The sequence below is a fragment of the Stylophora pistillata genome, chromosome 14 (assembly GCF_964205215.1).
Source record: "Stylophora pistillata chromosome 14, jaStyPist1.2, whole genome shotgun sequence".
Classification (NCBI taxonomy): Eukaryota; Metazoa; Cnidaria; class Anthozoa; order Scleractinia; family Pocilloporidae; genus Stylophora; species Stylophora pistillata.
The window spans coordinates 14,271,040-14,283,565 of NC_142532.1; the positions used below are offsets into that span (position 1 = coordinate 14,271,040).

General features: G+C 36.1%; 1 protein-coding gene across 3 annotated transcripts in view; it reads right to left on the bottom strand.

Moving 5' to 3' along the window:
- LOC111334195 (uncharacterized) overlaps positions 1-12,526 on the bottom strand; it is a 43,286-nt gene that overhangs the window by 26,715 nt on the left and 4,045 nt on the right. For 2 of the 3 annotated variants that reach the window (XM_088744543.1, XM_088744544.1), the window contains exons 2-3: positions 10,622-10,678; positions 6,871-7,079 (exon numbers count right to left, since the gene is read on the bottom strand). In XM_088744543.1, coding sequence (XP_088600669.1) covers positions 6,871-7,002 — 132 coding nt within the window. In that variant the 5' untranslated portion in view covers positions 7,003-7,079; positions 10,622-10,678. Of the gene's footprint in view, positions 1-2,790; positions 3,082-6,870; positions 7,080-10,621; positions 10,679-12,526 lie in introns of those variants that run through there. The other variant, XM_088744545.1, reaches the window with a different exon arrangement.

The following is a 12,526-nucleotide window of genomic DNA, read 5'->3' on the forward strand; positions in this document are numbered from 1 at the left end:
CAAAGGAATAATTTGTCAGTCATCAGTGGATACGATTGGCTAAACCTTAGTCAGATGAGCAATATTTCTGCCACAAAAGCAGCAGCTGCCTGGTTTAAATAAAAAACGTATTATAAGGCCTTTGGGCAATTAGATAGCTAAAAAAAAATACACTCGAGGCGACCAAAGAGAAAAGTTCACGAAAATTTGCATTTAAAAAGTGCTTTGTTGGCAAATTATCATATTATCGTGGGAATAATTTCTGAAGAAGGGGGCAAAGACAATAAAATATTAAAAGCCTTGATTGCAACGGCGAGATTTTTATTCTTTGAGTTCGCCATAAACGACTGAAAATTTTGCTGAGTAATAATTTCTCCTATTAAAGTTTGAAAGAGAAAATAAACTTCCTAAAAGGATATAATCGATGAGGATATTTTTCACTAATGAATTCGTGTTTTAATGTCCTAAATCCCTAAGCGATATTAGATATTGCAAAATTGGCTTGTTAACAGTCTTAATCGTAAAGCTAAGTATTAGCTCTCGGGTTTTGACTATCCTTTAGCCATCATAAACATCGTTAATAAGGAAGTAAATTCAAAAGACAAACCTCCTGTTTTAATTGAAATTCTCGGTGGCTGCAGGAAAATGTTTCCGTGTTCAATGCAGATAGTTCTTCAAGCAGTTGGTCGAAAATAATATATTCAGTACGAACCGATTATTTGAAAAAAATCTCCCTTTGTTTTGTTTGGTTGCCTCACCAAATTAAAAATCACTCATCTTTTAACTTCAACACTCTTATCCATTTGGTAACATTCAAAACAATGCTACTTTATCATTTTGCAATCGCTTTGCTAATTTTATTTATAGGTAATTCTTTTCGTGCCATGTTCCACTCGAATCGGACTGAAAGTAAAAACTAATTGCATTCAATTTTAGCCTTAAGAGCAATTTTTTGTAAAGCTAACAACCCTTGAGCGATAAACCAACATTAGAGATTTCGGGACAAATAAACGATATTTACTCAAGACATATGATGCTGCCGATTGGGTCCGAGATTGGAACTACTGTCTATTGCTTAGACAGTCCTAATGGCTTATGCATAGTTATGCATAGTTATGAGAAATATCTCATAACTATGAAGGGGAGGTAAAAATGAATAATCATTAATAGATAAAATTAAACAATCTTACACAAGTTAGAAAAAATATACGGACAACAGACCACTTTCATAAATGGCGGCCGGATTAATATTTTTTTGTTTAAATTCAAATTAGCCCTTGTGGCTTCGTTCTCCACTGCAAAATTCAAAAGAATACAATTATCTCAAGCGAGGCCAGAAGGGCTAATTTGAATTTAAACAAAAGAATATTAATTCGGCAGCCGTTTATGAAAGTGGTCTATAACCAGTTCGCTAATGGCTTGCATCGGTCTTGAGTTAAAGGAAGTTGTGAAATACAGAAAACAAACTCCGTGCGCAAAACATGAAAGGGCGACGTAAGGGCTTAAATATTTAAATGAAATTAAAGTTGAACTAAAATAAAAGACTTTTAATATGAGAGAATCAGTCTGTCACGACACTGACAGAAGACAAGGAAAGAAAATTGGAGACAGCACTCAAGCGTTATTCTCGTGCAATTAGTCGCTAGGAGATGTTCTGCTTGCGAACACAAAGAGAATTTCCAGCGTGGGCAATATTAATTTTTTAGACGCTTCTATAATGACTTTACATATTTTTTTAAAGATTGTAAAACCGTTCTCTTTAGCTTTGTCATTTGAGGATTGAATAAAGCAGAAGGCTCGCTGAAATAAAATGCTTTTCTTTCCTGTACATATAGCTTGATCAAGTCGAATAAAAACTAAGAATTAACTGTGCGAATAGTATCTTCCGAGAGAGCTTTTAATTTTCACAGCTGTAGGTTGCCTGGTAATGAGCTGTATGGAACTTACTCCTTTAAAAAAAACCAAACTAATTATGATTTGAATAATGCTGTCAGTTCTCTTGCAAGAGATCTGTACGATAAAGCCATTGTGCTTAAACTTATTTCAGCTTTTACTTTAGGAGGGTGATGAAAGCTTCCAAATTCATAATCTTCAAAAATATTTTAAAAAATTCGACTCTTGCGCGGGATTCCTTCCTTACTCCTGCAATTTTTCTCTTATCAAAACATCGCTTTCCCTATATTAAACGTCAGACTTGTAAATAAAACCAATTTTTGAAAAGCAGCAGATATTGCAAATTGCATAATTAGATAATAAAAGAAAACTATATTTTGAGATTTCTCCAGAATAGCAAACTAAAAAGGATTCTTCATTTTGGAAACACAGATGAAAAAATTAATATTGATAGATGGCTAAAATACAACCTGATATCTTTTTAATATGGTCAACGTTGAAATAAAAAATTTCTGGAAGACTCATTTTAAACGCCGCAACATATCATGAACGTTGGAAACTAGAATAGTAATTGTTTCAATAAATAGTGCGGAGACAAAATTAAATTAAGTTTTTGAAGTTCACTCGACGATTTGAAGCTAGGTGATGCATTAAGCATCCAAGCAGAAAAGAGAAACAAAAGAGAGAGAGAAATGAACGATTATGCTAGACTTCTAGTAAGGACATCGACGAAGAGAGGACGCTAATTGGATCTCTGTGACCACGGTTGCGTTATTGATTAAAAATTTCAAGTACAATGTTAAACCAGCTGTTTAAGTTTGAAAGGCTATACAGTTTTTCTGAACGGAAAAACGGAAACATTTTGCACAAGTTCTCCGTAGACTAACACAAGATTTTCGAATTAAAGTTAACACTTACTCTTTCTGAGGAGAAGACGAAATGAGTGAAGAAGATTATATACAAAACGCAACGCTCAAATGTTGGCATCATCTTCATGGGACAACTTCCGTGGGCAGCTCGATGCTTTCTTGGGAAGGCTTTTTTTTAGATAAACGTACATGAAGCTTAATAAATTGCCAAAAATGCGCCTTCTGTCTCTTTGAAGTGCCGTTGGGAAAATCTAGCTCCTAACAATTAGGCGAGAGAACAACGTTATGCCCAAGAGGACTTTTGTTTCCATCGACGGCCTGGCTGAATTGAGTTATCAATCGTGTGAAATGCGAGAATGCGAGAATAAAACACTGTTTTTCAGTGTGCGCACTGTTTGTAGTTCTTAACATCGCGATCCAATCGCACTTAGGCATTTTTAAATTTGATACCAAAATCTGTCACCTAAATTGGTCCATGTCATCGCCTTGATGTTACGGCTTTATTATCATCAGCCTTGTGTAAATAAGATAAAACAGTTAAAATGTCTACAATGAAGAAAATGCAGCCAATGAATGTTCCAGTTATCGTCCCAGACACATAACTTACAACTTCCTCTGAGTAAACAAAATGAATAATTACTGCTAGAAGTAAATATTTACAATAAAACAACATTAGCAATAACAAAACTCTTTGAAGGAGTTTCTGTCACTAACGCTTTCAAAACTAATGTACAACACTTTCTCGAAGCCACACGAAAAAAGCGAGAAAGCACAACTCTTCCGGTAAGAAAAGATAAGTCCTGCATAAAATACACCCTGGAGCAGGTTTCCTCTTTAATTATGAATGCGCGCCAATTACGAGGTTTAATTAACCCAACTAGCAAGATGAACTTATTTCAAAGTTTGGACTATGGGAATGGCGGTGAATTTAGCTTTCAATCCCACAATTAACGGCGATACTGGTAGACGTTGTTCTTGAGGGAAACCGTATAAATATGGAATTAACATCAGTTTTGCCGGACAATTAATACCGCTTATTTTTTAACATACATGAAACTAACAATTACCTAGAAATAGTCTGTTGTCCTATCACAGTAATTAACCTTTTGGTAAATATGTCGTGGAAAAATATCGATCTGAAATTCTCTAGAAACCAAAATTTCCAGTTTGCAGAATTCTGGGAATATCTTTTTCTCCTACATTTCATTTGAAGTCTTATCTATATGAATAATTTCTTCAGACATCCGCGGCAATGATAAGGCTAAAACTCCTGTCACATTTCTGTTAATACTTGCCAAATTGTCTCTCTTTAAGAGGACATGTTTTTGAAAAGAAAATACAATCCCGAAGAGGACATATGTTTCTGAAAAAAAAAATACCATTCCGCTTGTATTGTGATAAATTGAAATTTTCTTTGAAGAAATTTTGTATTTCACCCTGTTTCCTCTAGTTTTTCAGTCCCATTACAAATATGAGAGCTTTTTTCTGGAGTGGTTTTCATTAAAACATGTCAATGGAACATTTCTGTCTCAATAAAAATTTTCAAGGACTCTTCACCCAACAATTTTTAATCAGTCTATTGCTATGGGCTATGTCTGGGCCAAATACGAGAAATAACCGAGCGGCCAGGCTCCTTGAAAGCCAAGACTAGTGAATGATACGTGACTTCCTATGTTCTTTTTTAACTCGCGCCTCTCGAGTTATACATGCAGCCCTTAAAGTGATCATGGCCTCGCCTTGGAAAAGAGTCGCTGATAGATAGCTACCTGCCGTTGACTGAGTGGGCTTCATAAAATTTTAAACGTGTAATAACGCTACTAATTTATTGTTTTGAAGTTTTTGGGCTTTATAATGTGTGGCTGATAGTTTAAAACTACTTTTGCCCCTCAAAAAAGCTATGTCAAATTGTTGTGTAAGCTACGTAAGGAACACTGTAAAATGCCATTCGTTTTTGTGAAATTCATCTGATGATAGAAACAAAACAGTAAAAAAGTGATCTTTATTATTTCCATAAAGGATTCATTTTTTTCTTTCGCTCTCCAATTAGTTTAAATGTTAACACACCTGAAAGGTGTTCATTCTTAAGTAAATATATTTCTATATCTTCGTTTTAAAGGAGACAAAGCTGCGATCAGATATCCATTTAATAATTCATTGCAAGTCATTTTTCGAAGAAACTAGAAAATTACGTGCAGGCATATTGAGTCATACGCAAAGTCTTCTACACGTGCCATTATTTCATTTCCATGACTGTCACAACATTTTGATCCGTTTATGTCGATTACAATTGTAGTCGATTCAGGTAAAAAGTGCGGTGGATTCTATAAAATGTCCGTTCTAAAAGAATTAATTAAGTGTAACGGTGCAAGTTTCACAAATTCCTATGCAAATATAACCTGTTATGCTTATTACGGTTAAAAATATATTTATATTCACATTTGGTGCGTGGCCGAAAGCGCATGTGACAAGGGTAGAGAGTACAATAAAAAAAAAATAAAACTTAAATATCAGACATGAAAATGTATGTTGTGGCCGTAATAGAGATTCAGTCGCTATTTTAAGAGCGAGATATTTTCCTCAGTTAGGGCACAGTTAGCGCAGTTAGAATAAATTAACAAAATGAATTTTCTTGAAAAAGAGGGGCCCACCTCCTTCAGTCGAGCAACTTTATTATCGAGAAGGCAGTTGTTTTTCTTGCTCTACGTCACTGCAATGATATAGCACAGCATTTGCTTCCATTTTTTCTTAGCTTCTTGAAAAAAAATATTGCAGAATGGAAAAGATTATTGTCAGCTCTCTGAGCCCATTTGCATCATTTCGTGAGAAACAAGGGTACTGAAATGGTCTCAATGAGCCAATCATAAAAAAACAGGACAGACGGCAAGGATTAGAGTGGAAGTTTCTGGGCCTTTAAAGAGATTATAACGTCTTAAAAAATGGAAAAGAATAAATCCATCTAGGTAAATGGAAAGCATGTGTGGAGCCTCAATACCCTTTCAGGACCTCATTGAATGATGTTAACGCCTTCATTAAGCCGAAGCTCTTCCAATTCTTAATTTAAGGACATCTTTTAGCTTTCTTTTAGACATACACTAATGCGTCGATCAACAAACTAGGAAAGTGTGTGAGCAAGCCACGCCGTCGACATCTAAAAACTCGATCTGCGTTTCGGCTAAACAATCCTGTCGTTTAGATATTGCCCTTGATGAATGACTCGTTTACGTTAATAATACAGTAAAAGTAATGACGTTGTTTAACATTCAAGCGTTATCTACCCTTAATTCTTGCATGCTACACAACGTCCACCAATCATATTTCTATTTTACAAAATCTGCGTAAACAAGCCAATACCGTGAAGTGTGTCATAAGCTGATATGATAAAACATCTCAAAATTTTCCTTGAAAAATTTCCAAAGATTCTGCGTAGCCTGTCTCTTGAGAAATTTTAAAAATACGAGTGACAATTTGTATTAAAATACTACAGGCTCTCGAACTTAACTTTATGCTAGCATCTTGAAGCATGGAGGCAAGCTTGGTAGCTTTATACACCCACGCTAGGGCAAAAACTTAAATTTCTAGAGGGTTTAGACATTGTGTAAAGATTTAGAGTGAAGGACAACGGTGATGAAAATGTGGTCGTAATATCGGTCAATTTTGGAAACAATAAGATATGCAATGGAAAATTAAAACATCAAACTCGCTCGAAGTAGGGGACAAATAGCCATAAGTAATAGTTACAATGTAGTAGGTAAAAAAGTGAAAAGCTCGGAGAAGTGGTTGGTTTAGAAGTTTGTAAGAGATCATATTTTGAGTCAATCAGGATCACTGAGGACATCCCAAGGTGACTGTTCTCGTCCATTTTCTTCAGGAAGCGAAATTCTGAGTGTCTTTTATTTGGAAGGAAGGTCGAAGAAGCATAAGCTAAATCCAGATATGACGCCAGGCTCAGAGATGAAATCCATGCTTTGGTGGTGGCGACTGCATTCACCGCTGCCCCGTTCCCGTTACCGTACAGTACTTTACATGCAACAGTACGCTAGATTTATTTCGGTGGTCATTCGCGAAGGACTTGACCATATAATAAATTAGAGAATTATGTTTAACTTCTAAGAACAAACAAGTCGCATACCGTATCAAAATGCCACGAAAGCACAATGAAAACTATGCCAAGGACTGCCATGTGGGTATCAGATCCAACATCAAGGTTGACAGCTGCGGGAAAGTGGTGTTCACAAGTATTAAAGGATGTCTTTCGACGCATCTTCGCACATCCTAACACCTGTATCTTGGCCCCGCTCCTTCAGTGCTGAAGGCAGAATTTACAATTCGTATAACCACCTGCAAAAAAAACTATTATTAAGCTTTTTTTAGGCTACTAATCGCTAAGTTTATGAAAGTTAGCTGTATAGGTGTCAACGAGATTACGGCGGCATTGAGTCTGTAATTAGACAAATAGAGAACTTCTGCTGTGAAGGTAAGCATGGCTAAAGGTCCTTAATATACTCAATAACCTTCAACGTAATAAAATAACTTTACGTTATATGCGATGAATGGGAGTTTACGTTAAGTAAATTGCACATTAATAAAACAAAAGAAATACCACTTAGGTAACTCAGCAAGCAGTCGCAGTCCGTTAAGTAAGATAAGACGTATATATTAAGACACTGAGCTTTCATTTAAAGCAGTAGAATCCGAAGTCTGAGCTTTTAATTACTAATTGTCTCGATAATTTCCACCATTTCTCACGGCCAATTCTTTTATTCTTTCCATTTTCTTTTATGTAATGACTGTAAACCAGCTTTAAGCTCATATACGCATATGTATGAGGGACTCAGTGGGGAAATGGGGGGAAGTATCAGGAGCCGGTAAGGCGTGAAACGACCGAGGGTCCTTCCATTGAATTTATCGGGTATCGGATCTCGCTGCACGAGCAAAAGGGTTGCACAGTCTTATTCACGAGGCATTAATCAACAAAAGTGTGTCTGGCTTTTCTGATATACTGATTGGTTGTCTAGATATCCGCATATAAAGTTAGAGTACCGTAAAATATGCGAAACAGGTTGAGTAAATGGACACTACGTGAAAAATATTTCAAAAATAAAATTTCCTGACACCCTTTCGTTCGTCATTATCCCTGGAAGGTTTTTTAGCGAAAATTGACGAAAATCGGCCAAATCTACATACCCTATAAGTTCCCTGAAAGTAAATGTATTCCCCTCGAAATCAAATGCAAGATTTTAGCTCCTAAAGGTTTGTAAACAACTAACGCCACACCAAGAGATTATCATCGCCTACTGAAACCGCGAACCAATGGGAAGACGGGACCTCTTGGCGTCAATGACATTGCATCAAGATTTTCCTGGGAAAAATATCGCATAGCAGTCACTTTTTTTTATCTCACTCTGTTGAGCGTTGAGTAATGGGAAAAATTGGCAAAGAAAATTCTCGCGGCAAAAAAGGTAAAGCTAGAGAAACTGCTGAAGAGCAAAACATCAAATCAGCAGACAGCTTAAGTAATACCCTTATCGCTGAAATGAGTTCCCTCGGGTAGGTTTGATCATGATTTCATACGATTTGAGGCGATTCCCTATGTTTTGTATCAAGGCCAGTGCTTGCTTATTGAAAGGAAACTTCGTTTCTAACCTTAGGTACAAGAAATGCAGATTTGATGGCGACTGCTTTGTTCGTAATTTGGATGCCAGTATGGAGAGGGGTGCCAGGACTGATTTTTTTTTTCCTGACAAAATGGTGCCATTTCTCTCCTCTTTGGGCCTTTTTTCCTTTTGCTTTGCTTAGGCACTCCTCTTTAATTTTGATGTCTGTTTTTCATCCACGAGAAAAAACTTTCCACTAGCAGAGAACTTTCACGCGTGAATTTTGTCAAGTGCGCGATGTAAACAAACTATGCAAATAACATGAAATTGCCGCGAATATTTCCCCCAGTGGGGTTCGCCCATTTACGAGATTATGACACCCTCCTGTTTTATTAAACTTTATTTGAAAATAATTCCTAAATATGTTGGACGCTTTTTGAGATTTTAAAATTTTTTTTTTGTAAACATTAGGTAACGGAAAAAACGAATTTTTCGGCCTCCGAAGGTGGGACGTTACCTAAATTAAGGATATCTCAAACATTTGACGGCTAACATCGGCTTGCTTATTTGACGGTTGACGATAAAAATATTGCGTTTTTGACGGTGGACGGTTAATATTTTGGCCATTTGAGAGTAACCCTATTGAGACCCTCGCTTATGAAACCCAACGTCTTTCAAATGTAATGTAATATTGCTCTTTCAGGACGTTAGTTACAACGAACGAGTCAATGCTTTGGGTTCTAAAAATATGGCCAAATCTTACGAGCAAAAAGAATTGATTTTTCCTACAAAAAAGCAAGAACCCTAAAAAATTGAGAGCTTTTCAGGATACTTTTTCTTTTAATAGAAAAAGTACGAGCGATGTCTAACTTTACCTACAATTCCTCTTTGCATGCACTGTGACGGCGAATTCTTGTATCATCTATCGGTTTTAAAAGGAGGAACCCAGGGAAGGATTTTTTTCTTGTTGTCATTCTTGGGTCCTTTGAGGCTGAACTTGTATACATTTAATCAAAATGATAATTAATCAACGAAGATGTTTACATATATAATTCCTAATTTGTAGAGTAGAAGCAGTATTGTTAAATTTTTAAGACAGAATGGTTTCCCGATAAATAATTTACTATGGGGACATGGATTCATGAGTGCAACATTGTATGCTTTCATTTACTTCTTATGTCCAGAAGGGATTCGACGAGATTTATTCAGTTCTGGACTTAAACGGCGTTGTCAGCTAAGCTGTTCATAAAATGTGTTTATAAGATAATCATTTCGTGCGAAGTCCACCAGAAATGAATTACCGGTAATAACAAATTACGACCTCCTACTACTAAATTCATCGAATCGTCTTACGTAACACTTTAACGCAGGATACCAAAAGCCTTGTTGAAACTGTAGGTATAAAGGTTCACTTGGATTCTTTAGTCCAAAAAAACATATTTCAAACATTTTTGTATTGTATAGGACCATAAATTATTTTCGGGTGGCAAGTCATCGATCTCTTTTCGCAAGTGAAGATTGCTGCATTGCATGCAGGGGGAATAGTTTTTAAATCGAGCCGGACAATTTGCTAAAAAGACGAGCTTGAAACTTTAAAACTACTATGATTACCATTTTTCGGTTCAACCTCGAACTTAGGTCAAACTGTGTTCAATACTTTGCAGTGTCTCCTTTTATTATCAGTTATGTTCAATAAATATAGTGAAGGTTTCTAGTTTACGAACACAAGTTTTATTTTGATAATGATAAAAAATAGCGACAATTGCATCTCACGAGACTTCATGACTGTAAGAGTTACAAAATTACGGTCCTATTTATCGCAATCGTGTGATACGCATTCATTCAAACGCATTCTTTATCCTTTCTCTCTGTTAACGACTTGCGCTTGGGCGAAAAGCTTGTTTAACTGTTGGAATACTGGATTAGGTACAGAATTCGATCGGGATTGCTTGGATTTTAGGGAAATTTTCAAAGACCAAACCGGCAGTTTTCTTCGATAAATTCCTCATCATGTTAACAAACGGAATAATGTTTTTTTTTTTAAATTCAATATTCTAAGCATACCTTTCAGATACTTGCTTATAATTTTGTTCGTTGAAGCGAACCAAGTTTCGTCACGAACTGGTTACTTGATACCCACACCAAACGCTTCGTACATCACAACTTGAACACATCACCATTTACTACGAGTTTGTTTTGGAGAAATCCTCTCACATCAATAGGTAGCATAGAACATAAATAAGAGTCTAGAATAAACGAAAAGCTAATTTTAATAGTTTTTCTCACCTGAATAATGATATCGAATCTCCTGTTGGTGACGTTTTCTCATTGTATTTGCATTTTCTGTAAAAATAACACGAAATTTGTTAAGCAAATACGATACACATTCTAACCCAGCATTTATTGGTATCTGGTAACTTGCACATGGGCAAGAAATTTAAAAGCGCGGCATTATCTTGAAGACAGTTTCATGCTATTCTTGCTAATTAACCCCCTTTATCGACAGATGTACATATGTAAACATGTGCCTAGGATTAAATAGAATCAAAATCGACACAGAATAGAAAGTTCATTAAAAATACATTCATTCATCGGGCCATTGAAAACGAATTTCAAGGACTGGGTTGTACTTCATATCACCGAGCTGCGTCAAATATTTCCAGCACAGATAAAAAAAAACTAAACAGAGATGCAAGTCTGTTATGAATATTGCGGTTTGTCTTCCTCTAATATTCGCACGAGACTTACTTCTTGTCACTAGGTAAATTTCGCGTCAACAAGACTCTGCATGGTTTTAAAAGTTATAAAGTATTCCATCGTATCTTTTCTTATTCCAGCAAGAGTTGAACCATGTGCGAATAGCTGTCCCCTTCTGAACGCGTTGAGAAAAAATTGCTTATAGCTCTCACGAAAAAATTCTATTTATATTTTCATCACCTTTCTCAGTAGAATTAAGTAACACAGAAAATAAATTTTAACAAGAAACCGCAGCTTAAAATTTCTCCTGTTTGTGTTATCAATTACCTTTCCAGACTTATCAAGTTCCATCGCTAAAAAAAAAAAGGTGATATGGAAATGGAGAAAAATCACTTTGATCTTTAAAAGCGAACTTACATCAGAAAAGATGTAGCATGCATGAACACCACAAAGTGATCAAGGTTTACAATAACTGAAAGTAGTTTCGTTACGCGGGAAAATGTGAGTCATCGAGCGCGACTGGGTTCCACTTTGAATCATATTAGTTGATACAGAGTGTAATACGGGGTTTACTGACCAATCACAATGCAATTTTAGGACAACTCACTATTTGTGGGATATCATGCTTGTTCAGCCTCGTAGAAGCAGACAGATTTTCGTCTCGTTTGCTACTTCAAGCAAAAACATTCTACACTTTAGACTGTTGAGTATTTAAATGGATTTCTAGTCTTCCAGAAGTCTTGACCTTGTACTTTGTTCCTTTCGCATTCACGGTATTTTGGTGACCTGAGGCTAAGGGACTGGAATCTAGATCAATGAACGAATATCGACAAGTGGACGATAAACCGCTAAAAAGTCTTCACTGGCGAACAATTGCACTACTATCGGCAATTCACAGGCTAAAGTCGAATATTATAGTAAAACTTATAAGTTTCGAACTTGAGTGGTCCTCGGCATCCTGATATGAACACCAATAGGGGCAATGTACACATCATGCTTATGATAGAGGTCTATAAGACAGATATGCAATGTGATAGAATAGCACGTATCATTTATATAAGCTGCTTTGGTGGTTTATTTTCTTACGAAAAAGATCACTCGTGAGCTATCGACTTGAACACGAGAAGACAAATTCTTTACCTTTGCGTGCCCGTATATTATTTTCTATTTAAGATGAATACGCTTGAGAAGGTAGAAATTTACAAATACACCTTGAAAACAAGCCTCCCTAAAACGGCAGGAAGGAACAAAATTTATCATTTGCGAATCATTAAAAGATCTGATTAACGAGACCAACCTATAGAGATGTTAACCGACTGTAAAGACTAACCAGTTTTGCAATAGTTCAATGTATTACAAGTAAATAAAATGTAAATTAGCCACCGTTAAGAGTGTTAACCCTTCGCTTTTACGAAGGGCTAACGCTCGAACGTTAGCTTTGGAAACTCTTTACTGCGGCCAATTTACTTTATCAACTCAGTTGATAAAACCGAA